This window comes from Bombina bombina, chromosome 2 (assembly GCF_027579735.1).
Source record: "Bombina bombina isolate aBomBom1 chromosome 2, aBomBom1.pri, whole genome shotgun sequence".
In the NCBI taxonomy this organism is placed as follows: Eukaryota; Metazoa; Chordata; class Amphibia; order Anura; family Bombinatoridae; genus Bombina; species Bombina bombina.
In genome coordinates, this window is record NC_069500.1 from 812,669,893 (window position 1) to 812,688,975 (window position 19,083).

General features: G+C 39.7%; 1 protein-coding gene across 1 annotated transcript in view; it reads right to left on the minus strand.

Annotated features, from left to right (window-relative positions):
* Positions 1-19,083, minus strand: part of RANBP3 (RAN binding protein 3) — a 554,440-nt gene that overhangs the window by 59,976 nt on the left and 475,381 nt on the right. Inside the window, exon 12 of the mRNA XM_053703046.1 lies at positions 9,576-9,675. Within this exon, the coding sequence (XP_053559021.1) occupies positions 9,576-9,675 (100 nt within the window). The remainder of the gene's footprint in view (positions 1-9,575; positions 9,676-19,083) is intronic.

Below are 19,083 nucleotides of genomic sequence, written 5' to 3' on the forward strand. Positions count from 1 at the left end.
TCTCTTGATCCGTACCTTGGAAGCTTGGTATTTAGACGCAACGCCATCAGATCCAACTCCGGAACCCCCTGTGGTTTATTATTGTTAATACCTCCGGGTGAAGGGCCCACTCCCTGGGATGAAAAGTCTGCCTGCTCAGGTAATCCGCTTCCAAGTTGTCCACCCCTGGGATGTGGATGGCAGAGAGGTGACAATCGTGAGACTCCGCCCACTGGAGAATGTGAGTCACCTCCTTCATAGCTAAGGAACTTCGAGTTCCTCCCTAGTGGTTTATATACGCCACCGAGGTGATGTTGTCTGACTGGAACCCGATAAACCGGACTAAACACAGTTGAGGCCAAGAAAGAGCATTGAAGATTGCTCTCAACTCTAGGATATTTACTGGAAGAGAAGACTCCTCTCGAGACCACAGACCCTGAGCCTTTAAAGAACCCCAAACTGTTCCCCAGCCCGACAGGCTGGCATCTGTAGTCACAATCTCCCAAGAGGGTCTCAGCAAGCATGTGCCCTGATACAGATGGTCCTGGGAGACCCACCAGGATAGAGAGTCTCTCATCATGGAGTCCAGAAATATCCTCTGATAGAGGCCCGAGTGGTCTCCGTTCCATTGTCTGAGCATGCATAACTGTAGAGGTCTCAGATGGAAACGAGCAAAAGGAATAATGTCCATGGAAGCAACCATTAGACCAATTACCTCCATACACTGAGCAATGATTGACACAGAGGACTGAAGTGAAAGGCAAGAAGCAAGAAGTTTGGCTTTTCTGACGTCTGTCAGAAAAATCTTCATGCACAGAGAAAATCTATGACCATTCCCAAAAAGCATACCCTGGAGTCTGGCACCAGGAAACATCTCCAGATTTAGTTTCCACCCGTGGGAACGTAGAATAGACAACAGCGAGTCTGTATGGGATTTTTCTAAATGAAAAGATGGTGCTTGAACCAAGGTATCGTCCAGGTATGGCGCCACCGCCCCTGAGATCTGACCACCGCCAAAAGGGCCCCTAGAACCTTTGTAAAGATCAGAGGAGCTGTGGGAAGGCCAAAGGGAAGGGCAAAAATTGGAAGTGTTTGTCTAGAAATGCAAACCGCAAGAATTGGTGATGTTCCCTGCGAATAGGAACGTAAAGATACGCGTCCTTCAGGTCAATGGTAGTCATAAACTGACCCTCCTGAACCAAGGGTAGAATGGAATGTATAGTTTCCATTTTGAAGGATGAGACCTTGAGAAATTTGTTCAGACACTTGAGGTCCAATATGGGTTGACAAGTTCCATCTTGAATAAAATCCTTGACCCTGTTCCGTCAAAGGAACTGGGACAATCACTCCAAGAGAAGATAGCTCCTTTACGCAGTTTAAGAAGACCGCTCTCTTCACCTGGTTTACAGATAACCTTGACAGAAGAAATCTGCCCCTGGGGGGCACAAGACTTGAACCCTATCCTGTATCCCTGGGAGACTATTTCCACTGGCCAAGGATCTGGGACATCGCAAAAACAAACCTGTTAAAAGGACAGTCTGCCCACTACTTGATCCAAGACTGGATTGGTGACGGCCCCTTCATGCTGACTTAGCTTAAGAGGAAGGTTTCTTGGATTGCTTCCCTTTATTCCAAGGTTGACTAGACCTCCATGAAGTCCTGGGTTGCTCCGTCTTGGAAGAGGAGAAGGAAGGCTTTTGTCCCTTGAAATTGCGAAAGGAACGAAAACTTGAATTCTGGCGACCCTTAGGTCTACCTTTCTTGTCCTGAGGTAGGAAAAGCTCCCTTTCCACCAGTAACTTCGGAAATGATCTCGGCCAGACCAGGACCAAATAAAGTCTTGCCTTTAAAAGGAAAAGACAGAAGTTTGGACTTGGATTTTACATCCGCAGACCAAGATTTCAACCACAGAGCTCTGCAAACTAGAATAGCAAAGCTAGACATTTTGACTCCCAGCTTAACGACTTGCATGCTGACATAACGGATAAAAGAATTAGCCAGCTTTAGAGCCTTGATCCTATCTTGGATCTCCTCTATGGTAGTCTCCTCCGAAATAAGGTCGGACAAGGAGTTGCACCAGCAACAGTCGCAATACTGGCAAATGGTTACCATTGTAACCCCTGATGAAGAAACATCTTTCTTAAGTAAGCTTCCAGTTTCTCATCCATAGGGTGCTTGAAAGAGGAAATATCCTCAAGGGGAATGATTTTGGCTAGAGTGGATATAGTGCCCTCTACCTTAGGCACGGTGCGCCACAAATCACGCACAGAGTCAGCAACAGGAAACATCTTTTTAAAAACAGGGGACGGTAAAAAGGGAATCAAACTTAAATCTAAAATTAACCTCCTCTGAACCTGCTGTACTAGCAACAGCAGTTTCATAACCTGAGAACTCTCCCTCAGAAGCCACTGAGGAATGATCCTCAGATAAGTGAGAGAGGCTGACTACCGGAATCAGAACTCTTGGTATTAGATATGTTCTTAGATTTCCTCTCTCTCTTACCAGCAATAGGTAGGGCTGATAAGGCTGCAGAAACCGCAGAAGTTATTTGCACAGCAATATCTCCTGGTAAATAAACACCCCCAGGAACTGGTTGAGAGGAACCGCAGGGCACTGCATGTGAATCTGTTAAAGCTTGGAACGTTTGAGGAGAAAGCCGAGGCATAGTACAGACAACATTATCCTGAGAGACAGATGGCTCTGGGAGGGTATCTTCATTCTTGGACAATAACATCTTTAAACATGTGGAGCAAAATTGCACAGGAGGAATGATTTGAGCCTCCAAGCAGTACAAACATTTGTCAAAAGATAATGCTAGATTACTATCAAGGTCCATAATGAGGAAATTGGTTCCCAATAGAAACTAAATATTAAACCCAGAATATAGAAAACTAAGATTAAACTCAACTGCAGAAACAATGGTCTGTACCTTAAAAAAAACAAAAAAAAAACAAAAAAAAACATAATTTATGTAAGAACTTACCTGATAAATTCATTTCTTTCATATTAGTAAGAGTCCATGAGCTAGTGACGTATGGGATATACATTCCTACCAGGATGGGCAAAGTTTCCCAAACCTTAAAATGCCTATAAATACACCCCTCACCACACCCACAATTCAGTTTAACGAATAGCCAAGAAGTGGGGTGATAAGAAAGGAGCGAAAGCATCAAAAATAAGGAATTGGAATAATTGTGCTTTATACAAAAAAATCATAACCACCACAAAAAGGGTGGGCCTCATGGACTCTTGCTAATATGAAAGAAATGAATTTATCAGGTAAGTTCTTACATAAATTATGTTTTCTTTCATGTAATTAGCAAGAGTCCATGAGCTAGTGACGTATGGGATAGCAGATACCCAAGATGTGGAACTTCCACGCAAGAGTCACTAGAGCGGGAGGGATAAAATAAAGACAGCCAATTCCGCTGAAAAATTAATCCACTACCCAAAGCAAAAGTTTCAATTTTTATAATGAAAAAAACTGAAATTATAAGCATAAGAATCAAACTGAAACAGCTGCCTGAAGTACCATTCTACCAAAACTGCTTCTGAAGAAGAGAAAAACATCAAAATGGTAGAATTTAGTAAAAGTATGCAAAGAAGACCAAGTCATTGCTTTGCAAATCTGATCAACAGAAGCTTCATTCTTAAAAAGCCTAGGAAGTAGACACTTACCTAGTAGAATGAGCCGTAATCCTCTGAGGCGGGAATCAACCCGACTCCAAATAAGCATGATGAATTAAAAGTTTAACCAAGATGCCAAAGAAATGGCAGAAGCCTTTTGACCTTCCTAAAACCAGAAAAGATAACAAATAGACTAGAAGTCTGTCTGAAATCGGAATAGCTTCAACATAGGATTTCAAAACTCTTACCATATCCAAAGAATGTAAGAATCTGACCAAAGAAGTCTTAGGAAAAGACAATAATTCCTCCCTAAGGTTGTTAGAATTCACAACTTTAGGTAAGAATTGAAATGAGGACAGCAAAAACCACCTTATCCTGATGAAAAAAATCAGAAAAAGGAGACTCACAAGAAAGAACAGATAATTCAAAAACTGTTCTAGCTGAAGAGATGTCTAAAAAGAACAATAATTTCCATGAAAGTAAATAATGTCCAGAGAAAGCATATGCTCAAATAGAAGAGCCTGTAAAGCCTTCAGAACCAAATTAAGACTCCAAGGAGGAGAAATTGGCTTAATGACAGGTTTGATATGAACCAAAGCCTGAACAAAATAATGAATATCAGGAAGTAACACTGCCTTATCCTGATAAAAAATTAGAAAAGGAGATCCACAAGAAAGAGCAGATAACTCAGAAACTCTTCTAGCAGAAGAGATAGCCAAAAAGGAACAATACTTTCCAAGAAAGTAATTTAATGTCCAGAGAATGCATAGGTTCAAACGGAGGAGCCTGTAAAGCCCTCAGTACCAAATTGAGACTCTAAGGAGGAGAGATTGACTTAATGACAGGCTTGATACGAACCAAAGCCTGTGCAAAACAATGAATATCAGGATGATTAGCAATCTTTCTGTGAAAAAGAACAGAAAGAATAGAGATTTGTCCTTTCAAAGAACTTGCAGACAAACCCTTATCCAAACCATCCTGAGGAAATTGTAAAATTCTAGGAATTCTAAAAGAATGCCAAGAGAATTTATGAGAACACCAAGAAATGTAAGTCTCCCAAACTCGATAATAAATCTTTCTAGAGACAGATTTACGAGCCTGTAACATAGCATTAATCACTGAGTCAGAGAAACCTCTATGACTAAGAATCAAGTGTTCAATTTCCATACCTTCAAATTTAATGATTTGAGATCCTGATGGAAAAATGGGCCTTGAGATAGAAGGTCTGGTCTTAACGGAAGTGTCCAAGGTTGGCAACTGGCTATCCGAATGAGATCCGCATACCAAAACTTGTGAGGCCATGCTGGAGCCACCAGCAGTACAAACGAACGCTCCATTAGAATTTTAGAAATCACTTTTGGAAGAAGAACTAGAGGCGGAAAGATATAGGCAGAATGTTAATTCCAAGGAAGTGTCAATGCATACGCTACTTCCGCCTGAGGATCCCCGGACCTGAATAGGCCCCTGGGAAGTTCCTTGTTTAGATGAGATGCCAACAGATCTATTTCTGGAAGCCCTCATATCTGAAAAATTGAAAAACATATCTGGGTAAAGAGACCATTCTCCCGGATGTAAAGCTTGATTATCAGAGATAATCCGCTTCCCAAATGTCTATACCTGGGAAAAAAACACAGAATTTAGATAGGAGCTGGATTTAGCCCAAGCAAATATCCGAGATACTTCTATCACAGCCTAAGGACTGATAGTCCCACCCTGATGATTGACATACACCACAGTTGTGACACTGTCTGAAAAAAACAAAAAACGTCTCTTCTTCAAAAAGAAACCAACTGAAGAACTCTGAGAATGCACGGAGTTCCAAAATATCAAATGGTAATCTCGCCTCCTGAGATTTCCAAACCCCTTGTGCTGACAGAGATCCTCAGACAGCCTCCCAACCTAAAAGGCTCGCATCTGTAGAGATCATGGTCCAGGTTAAAAGAATCAAAGAGACCTGTAGAACTAAATGATGGTGATCTTAATCACTGAATCAAAGATAGATAAACATTAGGATTCGAAGATTTAAAGAGTGAAAACCTAGAATCCCTGCACCATTATTCACCATAAAAAAACTGGAAAGGTTTTCTATGAAAAATGAGCAAAGGGAATTGAATCCAATGCTGCAGCCATAAGACCTAAAACTTCCATGCATATATAGCAACTGAAGGAAATAATAGAGACTGAAGGTACCGACAGACGGAACCCAATAAAATTGTCACTTGTCTGTTAGAGACAAAGACAGTGACACAAACTATCTGGAAACCTAAAAAAGGTGACCCTTGTGTGAGGAATCAAGAGATTTTGATAAAAAGATCCTCTAACCATGTCTTGAAAAAACAAGGTTGAATCATATGAGATTCCGCAGAAAATAAAAATAATCTGAATGAAAACAGAAAATGAAGATATGCATCTATTGTATCTAATGAAAACAAATAATGCTATCACTGACCCCCAAAAAAGGCAGAATAGACCATATGAATACCAATCTAAAAGATGGTATATTTATATAAAAAAGATTTTCTATCTTTGGAACAATGAATAGTTTTGAATAAAACCCCAAAACCCAGTTCCTAAAAATGAAACTGGAATAAATACCCCAGAAGATTCCAGGTCTGAGCAGCGCTTGAGCCCCAACGGGTGATCAGCCGCGCTTCAACATTACCCAAAATATATAGGACTGAAACACACTTAAGGAAAGTGTTAGCCTTACTGGAATAGCTGGAATATAATAGAGAAAAAAAGACTTCTCACAGACGGTTTTACTCTGAATTTTATTCTGTACCCAAAATCTAAGAAATTTGGACCGAATAGAACCAAACAAATTTCAAAAAAATCTTAACCTGCCCCTTACCAGCCAAGCTGGAATACGGCACATACACGCAAATTTAGGGAGCTGATTTTGAACTAAAAAACTTCCAATTAAAAACATGTTACTTGGATAAGAATTTAGGATTTCGTTCCTTAGTAAGAACAACCAAACTAATATAAGCTTAAAGTTTTAGTCTTAGAACTCAATCTTGAAGCCCAGAGTAACAGTTAAGAATTGAATCCAATTATGAACCAAATAATTGATTATCTTGGAAAAAAAGAAATATGGATTTTTTTTAGAAATCACAAAATTCTTCTAGCTAAAACAGCTAAAGACATAAATTAAACCTCATTTGCGAAAATATTCAATAAAATGAAGACACAAATGAAATTATTAGCATGTTAATCCAGTTAAAGGACCAGTCAACACTCTGGACTTGCATAATCAACAAATGCAAGACAACAAGACAAATGCAACAGCACCTAGTCTGAACCTCAAATGAGCAGTAGATTTTGTCCCTTAACAATGCTAAATAAATCATAATCTGATATTTGATCTTAAAGTAAACAGAAAAATGAAGCAATTGCAACATCATCCAAATAAATCACAGGTCCAAGAAAAGTACCTGAAAATAATTCATTTTCCTTAAATAAGATACAACCATCTAAAAGGAAAATAAATACTATTTTGCTATAGAAACAATAGCATATTTAGCAGGAGTAGAGATAGCTCCATTAAATTGGAGAACCCTCAAAATTGAATTTAACTGCCGGCAAAGAATATAATTTAAAACCTTTGAAGAAGGAATAAAAGAAAATTCTCAGCCTATTCCATTCCCTAGTATGAGGAACTGGAAAAAACCCTCTGAAAACACAGAAAAAAATAAGCAGAAATAAAATGTTAGCTAGTCGTACTAGTTACCTCAATATCCAAAATAATCAACACCTTTTCAACAAAGAACAAATGTACTCTAATAAAAAATAAAAAAGTAGATTTGTTAGTGTCAATATCTGATGAAGAAAATTCTGAATGAAAAAAACATCACCAGAGAAGGATAAATCAGTATGTTGTTGGTCATTTGAAACTTCAACAATTAAAAAAGAAGTTTGAAAAAGACCTAAATTTTTTTATTAGAAGGCGCGATGTCAGACAAAGCCTTTAAAATAGAATCAGAAAAATATTCTTATAAATTTTCTAAGCATATCTTGTATATAAGATGTAAAAAGAATAGCAATACATAAAGCATAAATACTAATGGATTCTGCATGTAAAAGTTTATCATGATAACTTATAACAAACCATAGCTAAAGATAAACATTCATAACATTTAAAATAAATGAACTTAGCTTTGGTAGGACTGAACTCAGACAACAGGAATCCCTCAGTATGTTTTGAAACAGGAACAGTATACGAGAAATCTTGCAATATGTAATAGAAAAAAACAACATATAAAGCAAAATTATCAAATTCCTTAAATGACAGTTTTAGGAATGGGAAAAAAATGCAAAATAACAAGCTTCTAGAACCAGAAGCAATGAAAAAAAGAGACTTAATGTGAGAAAAAAGTGGAACAAAAAATACGCCCACATTTTTGGCGCTAATTACAATGCTCATATTTTTTGGCGCCAAGTATGACAACACATCCTCTGACGCCGAAACCGACGCCCACATTTTTTGGCGCAAAAAAATCGTCTGAATACAACTTCAGGCGTCAACTACGGCGCCTGAAATGACAAAATTTTGCGCCAAAAAAGTTTGCGCCAAAAATGACACTATAAAATGAAGCATTTTCTGCCCCCGCGAGCCTAACAGCCCGCAGGGAAAAATAGTCAATTGAAAATTTTTCAAGGTAAGAAAAAAATATATATTTATATGCATTATCCCAAAATAATGAAACTGACAGTCTGAATGAAGGAATACTGATTATCCTGAATCATGGCAAATATAAGTTTAAAGACATATATTTAGAACTTTACATATAAAGTGCCCAACCATAGCTTAGAGTGTCATAATAAAATAAGACTTACTTACCCTAAGACACTCATCTACATATAGTAGACAGCCAAACCAGTACTGAAATGAGAATCAGTAGAGGTAATGGTATATAAGAGTATATCGTCGATCTGAAAAGGGAGGTAAGAGATGAATCTCTACGACCGATAACAGAGAACCTATGAAATAGATCCCGTAGAAGGAGACCATTGTATTCAAATAGGCAATACTCTCTTCCCATCCCTCTGACATTCACTGCACTCTGCGAAGCGCATATCAACGTAGAATCTAGCACAAACTTACTTCACCACCTCCATGGGAGGCAAAGTTTGTAAAACTGAATTGTGGGTGTGGTGAGGGGTGTATTTATAGGCATTTTAAGGTTTGGGAAACTTTGCCCCTCCTGGTAGGAATGTATATCCCATACGTCACTAGCTCATGGACTCTTGCTAATTACATGAAAGAAACAATCTTACGGAATCTATGCAGTGGAACAGAAACACAGTCTCTCAGGTTTGAAAGTCTTGTAGTACCGCTCCTTACATGGACTTGAGTGATGGAAGCAGGCAGTGAAACTCGTCAACACTGATTGCTTAGGAGCTGTTAATACGAGTCTGGATGGGTTCGCAAAAAGACTCTCCCTGCATCTCCAGACTAACATTCGTCAATGCTCTCACGGAGAGGCTGACAAGAACTTAAAATTCCAGTCTCATTTCGAAGGGTAGATACCCTTCATAAGGAACTATCCTGAATCTTCTGACCCTTCTCTGCCAACCTCCTGACACGAAAGGCAAAGAATGACTGGGATATGAGGGAAGTAGGGGGAGTATTTAAGCCTTTGGCTGGGGTGTCTTTACCTCCTCCTGGTGGCCAGGTTCAGTATTTTCCAACAGTAAGGGATGATGCCGTAAACTCATCATTTTAAGAAGGAAAGGAGGCATGTATGAAGCCTCTCTGTGTCAATTTACAATGTGTGTGATGTATACTATATAACCGCATCGTGGGCGGTCAATTAACAAAGCAGACAGAAATAATTCTGTGTACGTGTCTGATTTTGCTTTTCAAGGCCTTGTATGGTGAAATGTTCTGCTCCAGCTAAGGTTAGAATACTCATCGGTGATAAGGTGTATCCAGCACATAAAAGTACCCCTAACAGACAACTACTTACGTTTCTCTGGAGTGTTTTCCAATGACGAGCCCTCAGATCCAGATTCTACACCTGCATTCTCTTTGTTGCTGTCAGATCCTGCCTCTGCCTTTGGTGGACTCTGTTAAAAAAAATAATCAAAAGGTGAGTGCAATTACTATCTCAAAATGTGGGGGAAAAACACAAAATACCCTGCACCAAATATTAGGAGGGGAAAAGATGGCTGAGAGGGGTGATGTGCAGCCGCAACTGTTGGCACGGTACTGTGTTGGAAGCTGGGTAACTGATGATTATCAGTGAAGTCTAAGTTAGCTGTGCACCAAGATGAACTATTCTATTAATGTTGGCCCACCGGGAACTATACTTCCCATTATGCAGTATAGACTTAAGAAAGCTGTAGTTTCAGTAGTGTTGATATTTAGCCACAAAGATCAGGTGATGGTACAAAATCAAGTGCAAGGCACCTGGGTTTCTCAAACCTAGTATTAAAACCAGAATAAATATATATACACAAGATAAAAACATTCACAAGTAGCTTACACCTATTAGTGCAAAATAGAGTTTGGTTAGCACTCAGATCCCCAGTTACCAGACTCATGAACGGCAGCAGGCAATTTTGGATCCCAGAATATAATATAAATATATATAATATAAAGTCCATGTGTACTGAAGCAGGGTCTGTGTTCACCCAAAAACTCCTCCCGCACATTGGGCGAGTAAATGGAAGAGAAAAAAAAAAAAAAGTTACCAGCCCGCAAGAAACTTTAGTTGCTTGTTTGTCTGCATGTAGTGTGTATATATCTTATTAAAAAACATAAATTTATGATTACCTGATAAATCTTTTTCTTTCTTGGCAGTGAGAGTCCACAAATTAATTCATTACCTATGCGAAACACTTTACCTGGCCACCAGAAGTATTCATAGACACCACAAACAAAGCATTAAATATCCCTTCCACTTACTCTACCCTCTCAGTAGTTCAAGACGAGGATAAAGAAAAACATCATTTATGTAAGAACTTACCTGATAAATTAATTTATTTCATAATGGCAAGAGTCCATGAGCTAGTGACGTATGGGATATACATTCCTACCAGGAGGGAGCAAAGTTTCCCAAACCTCAAATGCATATAAATACACCTCCCACCACACATATACTTCAGTTTAATGTATAGCCAAGTAGTGAGGTGTAAAAATTAGTAAAAAAAAAAAAAAAAAAAAAAAAAGCATACAAATAAGAGGAACTGGAAAATAATATTGTGCTTTTATCCAAAAAAATATAACCACCAAAAACAGGGTGAGCCTCACAGACAAACTGCTATTATGAAAAATTTTTTTAATTTAATCAGGTAAGATCTTACATAAATTATGTTTTCCTTCATGTAAATGGCAAGAGTCCATGAGCTAGTGACGAATGGGATAAAATACCCAAGATGTGGAAGTCCACAGAATAGAGAGGGAGGGATAAAATAAAAACAACTATTTCCGCTGAGAAATTAAATCCACAAGATAAATTCTTATAAACAGAAGAATCAAACCGACAGATGCCTGAAGAACTTTTCTACCAAAGACTGCTTCAGAAGAAGCAAATACATCGAAATGGTAAATTTTAGTAAATGTATGCAAATAAGACCAAGTTGCTGCTTTGCAAATCTGAAGCTTCATTCTTAAAAGCCCACAAAGTGGCAACTGATCTAGTAGAATGAGCTGTAATTCTCTGAGGCGGAGACCGTCCTGCCTCCAAATAAGCCTTGTGAATCAAAAGCTTTAACCAAGATGCCAAAGAAATGGCAGAGGCTTTCTGACCTTTCCAAAAACCAGAAAAGACAACAAATAGACTAGAAGTCTTCCTGAAATCCTTAGAAGCCTCCACATAGTATTTCAAAGCTCTTACCACATCCAAAGAATGTAACGATTTCTCAAGAAAATTCTTAGGATTCGGACACAAAGAAGGAACAACAATTTCCCTACTAATGTTGTTAGAATTCACAACCTTAGGAAGAAATTTAAACGAAGTCCGCAAAACAGCTTTATCCTGCTGGAAAATCAGAAAAGGAGACTCACAAGAGAGCAGACAATTCAGAAACTCTTCTACCAGAAGAGATAGCCAAAAGGAACAACACTTTCCAAGAAAGTAGTTTAACGTCCAAATAATGCATGGGCTCAAAGTAGGAGCCTGCAAAGCCTTCAAACCCAAATTAAGACTCCATGGAGGAGAAATAGACTTAATAACAGGCTCGATACGGACCAAAGCCTGAACAAAACAGTAAATACCAGGAAGTTTAGCAATCTTTCTATGAAATAAAACAGAAAGAGCAGATATTTGTCCCTTCAAAGTACTTGCAGACAAACCTTTATCCAAACCGTCCTGAAGAAACTGTTAAATTCTAGCAATTCTAAAAGAATGCCAAGAGATTTTAAGAGAACACCATGAAATATAGGTTTTCCGCACCTGATAAATCTTCCTTGAAACAGACTTACTGGCCTGCAACTCACTTTTTTTTTAAAAATAACTTCCTTAACCCCTTAAGTGCTAAGAACGGCTCTGAGCCGTTGCAGAGATTCCCACTCTGGTGCTAACGACGGCTCAGAGCCGTCGCTAGCACTCTCCCAACTTGAGGGAGATCTGGGGGCTCCCACCCTGGCGCTCGGGCCTGCATAGTGACAGGCATCGCCGGGGCTTCATGTTATGCGCGGTGATGTCACCGCACAAATTTATTTATACTTAATGTTAAGTATAGGAGCAGGGGGCAAGCTGCATAGAAGTCTGTATCTCAGGCATCTAAGCAGCTACAGACCCCAAAGACCCACTGTTGGAAAGGTAATCGCTTAACCTTTCGAACAGTGTACGTCTTGGGGATCTGAAAATAATAAAAAAAGTTAAAACTTTTTTTCAAAAAATAAAAAAACCTTTAAAAAAGCTTAGCACCCAGGTGGGAAAGTGCTTAGTACTCAAAGGGTTAAACATGATTCACATACTGAAACTGTTAGACTGCAAAGGGAAATACACATAGACCTGATTCATGGCAAATATAAGTAATATATTTAAAACTTTATATTAATACATAAAGCGCCAAACATAGCTGAGACTGTCTTAAATAATGATACATACTTACCGAAGACACCCATCCACATATAGCAGACAGCCAAACCAGTACTGAAAACTATCAGCAGAGGTAATGGTATAAGAGTATATCGTCGATCTGAAAAGGGAGGTAGGAGATGAATCCCTACAAACGATAACAGAGAACCATTGAAAAGATTTCCCATGAGTGAAACCATAAAAATCAACACGCAATACTCTCGTCACGTCCCTCTGACAAACACTGTGCTCAGAGGAATTGGGCTTCAGAATGCTTAGAAGCGCTTATCATAAAAGAAATCATAAAAATCAAGCACAAACTTACTTCACCCCTTCATAGGAGGCAAAGTTTGTAAAACTGAAGTATATGTGTGGTGGGAGGTGTATTTATAGGTATTTGAGGTTTGGGAAACTTTGCCCCCTCCTGGTAGGAATGTATATCCCATACGTCACTAGCTCATGGATCTTGCCAATTACATGAAATAAAGTAGAGAGATAGATGGGGTACAGAGGTGCCAGAAGACTGCCGCCACTACATAATTTCTTACGATTGGTGCACCCTGGGTGGGATGCTTTCCATGCCTGGGATGAAGCAATTTTAACTCTGCGACAAAAGGGGTAGTTTTTATTATCCACATACTGGAAAGAAGTGTTCAATTTTAGGATTCTTTACTTGCAGGCCTGTCTTTGCAATTTATATCATAAAATTACCAGGTTTCCTTTTCTATGACCAGACAGGTAAGGGAGCGGATTACAGAACATCAGTCAAACATGACTTCCCGTGGGTGCAGTCAGCTGATCGGACGCTCGGCTCAGTGCTCTGAGTTACCTAAGACCAGGGATCATGCCGAGACTTTCCCCTAGGCGGAAAACGCTAACTGCCGGGGAATCACTTGGAGCATCGATGGCCATAGAAGGCAGCAGCACAGCAAGGGCCTGCAGCGTTTGAGCGGGAGAACAATGTTGGAAACAGTTTGTGACCTGGACTTGTAGGCCTGCAAACAAGCAGGGGAGATTTGAGAGGAGACTCGTCAAGTCTACTCGTTGGGAAACAGTGAACATGTTTCACTGAAGAACCTGGATCTAACTCGGCACGGCAACAAGGGTACATAAAAAAATGTTTTATAAGTGAAACTTTTTATTATCAATTATATAAGCTTTTCTCCAGAGCTTGTACATTATATTTAACCCTTTGCTCAGTAAATCCATATGGAAATTGGATGCATAATATGGGGTTATATAAAATAACTCTAACGGCTGACTATTTGATTTTGTTCTTCTCTTGTTGCTGAGAATATATATCACATTTCAGTATATTGACCAACTGGGAAAGTCCCTCGGTAAAATCTCTTGAGGAGAATAAAAGGAATAATCTGCATGGATAGAGCCTGGCAATGAATAAAGGAATGGTTGAATTTATACAGTTTCTATATACAGTATTGAGCAAAAAAAAAGGCACTGATTTATAAAGAGCTGTAACGTATCTGAGATGGAGTAACCTCATGCAAAATATTCTTGCAAAGACCTACATAAAAACAATCTATGCCTAAAATAAAAATGACACCTGAAGTAAAACACTAGGTAAAATTCCTAGATTTAAAATTCTGGGATAACCTGCATTGGATAGGGCCTGGTGGGATACAGGTGTTACAAAGCTTGTATAATCATCTGTGAATTTATGGTATAAATTCCTATACACTGGACATTGCTCTGAACTGTAAAAAAAGGGGGAATAGAAAAGAACATCAGTCAAACATATGTTGTAAGAATAGGGATGCCCGGTTGCTGCCCACTTTCCAGAGAAAGGCCATAACATTAGTCAATTATGTTTCCAGGTAATAAAAGAAGTAAAGGTACATAGAAGGGCAGGAGATAGAGGGGCTATAGAAGGGAAATGTATAGGATTTATCACTTGGATACAATGACGCCTAGGAGGATTGAATCGCGATTTTTATTAGTCTGTGTTTTGGTAAAATTTTGGATATTGATGTGAATATAGATTGCACATGCAGGAAAACATGTCATAATGAAACTAAATTAATGTTTACCTGATTTTAACTCTTTTAAATAAGACCAGGATTCATGTATTAATATGAATAAAGGATGCTTTGACCTTTTATATAAGATTTTTTTATAGATTTCTTATATGTTAATATATATGCCCAATAGGTGTTGATAGAGCACAATAATTATAACTATTTAAAGACAGGTATTGTTAATTTTGGTTATGCATGATAAAGGGCTAAGATAGGCCCAACATTTTGCTGTTATTTGTTGGACCCATGATGGAATAATAAAGGTAATTTTATATGAGGGGCTGGATGACATTTTGTTTACATATAATATCTCTCTCTCTATATATATATATATATCTATCTATCTATATCTGTTTGAGACTTGGTGAGTCTCCACCATGTTCTTTTTTAAAGAGTGCTGTCTCCAATTCTGCCTTTGTAACTTCCCTATGACAAACAGAAGCAAATAGAACAAAACTCTACTAAGAGAATTACATGTTCTATACCAACTCCTCTGCACTCTCTTGCAGGAAACAATCCATTGAGGACCATAAATTAAATTTTCCGCAGAGCACCTCTCTCTGCCAACCTCCATGAAACAAGGCAAAGAACTACTGGGAGGGTAGGGAAGTGGGAGGGATATTTAATGCTTTGTTTGGGGTGTCTTTGCCTCCTCCTGGTGGCCAGGTGAAGTGTTTCCAATAGGTAATGAATGCATTTGTGAACTCTCACTGTCATTAGAAAAAAAAGGCAAAATAAATAGTGTTAATATAATCTTACAAAGCATTGCCAGTAAGAGGGAAAATATCTAATGCAAAACGGAGCAGCATTTTTTGTAAAAATCATGTTATTGTGCTCACAAAAATATAGTGCATCTGCACAGGGCCAAACTGAGACCAAAAATTGGCCCAGGAATTTTAAGGCAGAGCAGCCCACTAACCCCAAACCCATTTATGGCTAGATTATAAGTGTATATAACAGAGCTTGAATACAAATTTGTATCTGGCGCCTACATTTTATTCCCCTTATCAGTCCCTATTGTCCCTTTTACCACCGCCACGCTGACCTCAGTCCTCCGCCAGCCGCCTGATTAATTTTACTTCCTGTTGCGGCTGGTGGTGCGCATTATAATCTAATTGGTGCAGGGGGTGCTACTAGGCATGCACACGTCATTTCTGTAGGCGTCCAATCTAATTCAAGAAGGCGGTGCTGGAGGGTTACTGAGCATGGTGTTAATTTGGAGGCAAGAATGCAGGACAACAAGCGAACTGGAGGGCACGGAGAAGAGGAGCAAGCGTGGGACATTGAGTCAGCATGAGAAAACAATTACCAGTAAGAGCCCCTGCAACCATCACAGACTCTACTTCCCCAGGTAATGTTAAGAAATAGTTGTGAGCATCTCTGACAGACAATCCCAAGGTGTCATTCATACACAATGTGTGTACAGGATTGCTAAACTGGCACAGGCAATGTAACATTGCTCCCATTTACAATAACACACCTTTAACAGGGCTGGACAAACAGTTATATAGAAGCTGTGATATGTTCACAACAATGTCACCTGCACATAAATGTCAGAGATACCACCCTAATTCAAATACCTGACCTTACACCATTCTTGCACACGGATATCATGGACAGTAAGATGCTGGTATAAGCCCTGTTCTTGCACACTTTGTATTGCATTTTCAAAATTTGATTTGCCTTATTGTCCTCCAATTTTTTGCTACCAAATGGACTGCAACATTGTACACAGTGATTGGGCAAATCAAATAATGAAAGTACATGGCAAAGTAAAAAAAATAAATAAAAATAATTGTGTGTTTAAAAGATATTATTTGATTTGCACTGTTTTTCCTCCAATTTTTTTTTTCTCCACTGTCACAGAAATGCTGGAATGCATTGGCAGATATGCATGAGCCTCTGCAGTGATGCAGCAATCACTGTGTAGAATTTTGCATGCTATCATTTCTAGAGCAGTGAAAAAAACACAGGAAAAATTGGAGGAACATAGTGAAAATCAACTAAAGAAAACACAATGCAAAGTGTGTTTGTTTAATCCTTTGGCTGCTAAGCCATTTCCCACCTGTGTGCTAAGCTGGTTTTGAGCTTTTTGTTGCAGTTCACATTTAGACACGTTTAGAAGTAAAGTTTGTGCAAATAAACTACATATTGTTTTGTTTTTTTTCAGCAGACCCAGTAGATTCAAAAACATAAATTATGCTTACCTGATTATTTCATTTCAATCTGTGGGAGGAGAGTCCACTGCTTCATTCATCAGTTTTGGGAATTAAGAACCTGACCACCAGGAGAAGGCAAAGACACCCCAGCCAAAGGCTTAAATACCTCCCCCACTCCCCTCATCCCCAGGTCATTCTGCAAAGGGAACAAGGAACAATAGGAGAAATATCATGGTATAAATGGTGCCAGAAGATTAACATAAATTTAGGTCCGCCCACCGGAGAACGGGCGGATGCAGTGGAATCTCCTCCCACAGATGGAAATTAAATTATCAGGTAAGCATAATTTATGCTTTCTATCTTAATGGGAGGAGAGTCCACTGCTTTATTCATCACTTTTGGGAACAAATACCCAAGCTCTAGAGAACACTTAATGAAGAAAAAAAGAAGAAAAAAAAGAAAAAAAAAAAAGAAGAAAAAAAAAACAAAAAAAAAAAAACGGAGGGTAAAGGAGGCGGACCCTATACTGAGGGCACCAAAGACTGCAGAACCTTTCTCCCAAAAGCTGCTTCCGCCGAAGCAAAAACGTCAAATTTATAACATTTTGCAAAAGTATGTAAGGATGACCAGGTAGCCGCCTAACAAATCTGCTCCATAGAGGCCTCATTCTTAAAGGCCCACAAAGAGGCACCAGCTCTAGTCGAGTGTGCTGTAATCCTCTGAGGAGGCTTGTGTCCCGCTGTCTCATATGCCAGACGGATCATACCTCCTCAGCCAAAAAGATAGAGAAGTTGCAGAAGCCCTTTGCCCCCTGCGCCTTCCAGAGTACACAACGAATAAGGACGACGTCTGTCTGAACTCCTTTGTGGCCTGAAGATAAAACTTCAAGGCCCGAACCACATCCAGATTATGCAGTAACATCTCCTTTGAAGAAGGGTTAAGACACAAGGAAGGAAGTATTATCTCCCGATTGATGTTACGACTCAAAACTACCTTGGGGAGGAATCCCAATCCAGTGCGCAGAACAGCCTTATCACCATGAAAAATTAAGTAGGGAGGCTCACATCGCAAGGCCGCCAACTCAGATACTCTGCGTGCCGATGCAATAGCCAACAACAGGACCTTCCAGAGAGAATCTTAATGTCAAGGGCATGCATAGGCTCAAAACGGAGCCCTCTGCAAAACCTTAAGAACCAAGTTTAAGCTTCAAGGAGGAGCCAGATTCCTGAAGACAGGTCTGAGCCTAACCAGAGCCTGAACAAAGGACTGAATGTCAGGAAGCTCCGCAAGCTTCTTATGTAACAGTACAGATAAAGCCGAGATCTGTCCCCTTAGGGAACTGGCGGCAAGGCCCTTTTCTAAACCGTCCTGAAGAAAGGCCAAAATCCTGGATACCCTGACCTTATGCCATGGGTATCCTCTCTTCTCACACCAGGACAAGTAAATCATCCACACCTTGTGGTAGATGCATCTAGAGACCGTCTTCCTGGCCTGAACGAGAACGTCAATCACTCTCTCCGAAAATCCTCTCTTGGTTAAGACTAGGCGTTCAATCTCCACGCAGTCAGCCTCAGAGAATTGAGAGTTTGATGTTAAAAAGGACTAGCAGATCCTTGCAACAAGTTAACTTCCACGGCGGATATGACTACATCGCCACTAGATCCGTAAACCACGTCCTCCGCGACCATAACGGAGCAATCAGAATAGCCGAAGCTTGCTCCTGCTTGATGCGGACCACTACTCGAGGTAGAAGAGGCAACTGTAGAAATATGTAAATTAGTTTGAAGTCCCAGGGTACCGCCAAGGCGTCTATCAGTTCTGCCTGGGGATCCCTAGATCAAGACCCGTATCTGGGTAGCTTGCAATTGAGTCTGGCTATTTTCAGCACCCCCCCATCTGCTGCAGATCTCCGCAAACATCTCGGGCGTAGAGACCATTCCCCTGGATGAAACGTACGTCTGCTCAGAAAATCCGCTTCCACACCCGGAATGTGGATCGCAGAGCGCGAACAATTGTGAGTCTCTGCCCATTCCAGAATCTGAGATACTTCCCTCATTGCTAGGAAGCTTCATGTCCCCCCCACCTGGTGGTTTATGTAAGTCACAGAGGTAATGTTGTCCGATTGGAATCTGATGAATTGGGACGACCCCAGAGGAGGCCAAGCCATCAGAGCATTGAATATCGCTCGAAGTTCCAAAATATTTATAGGTAGACTCGATTCCTCTCAAGTCCACCTGCCTTGTGCCTTTTTGG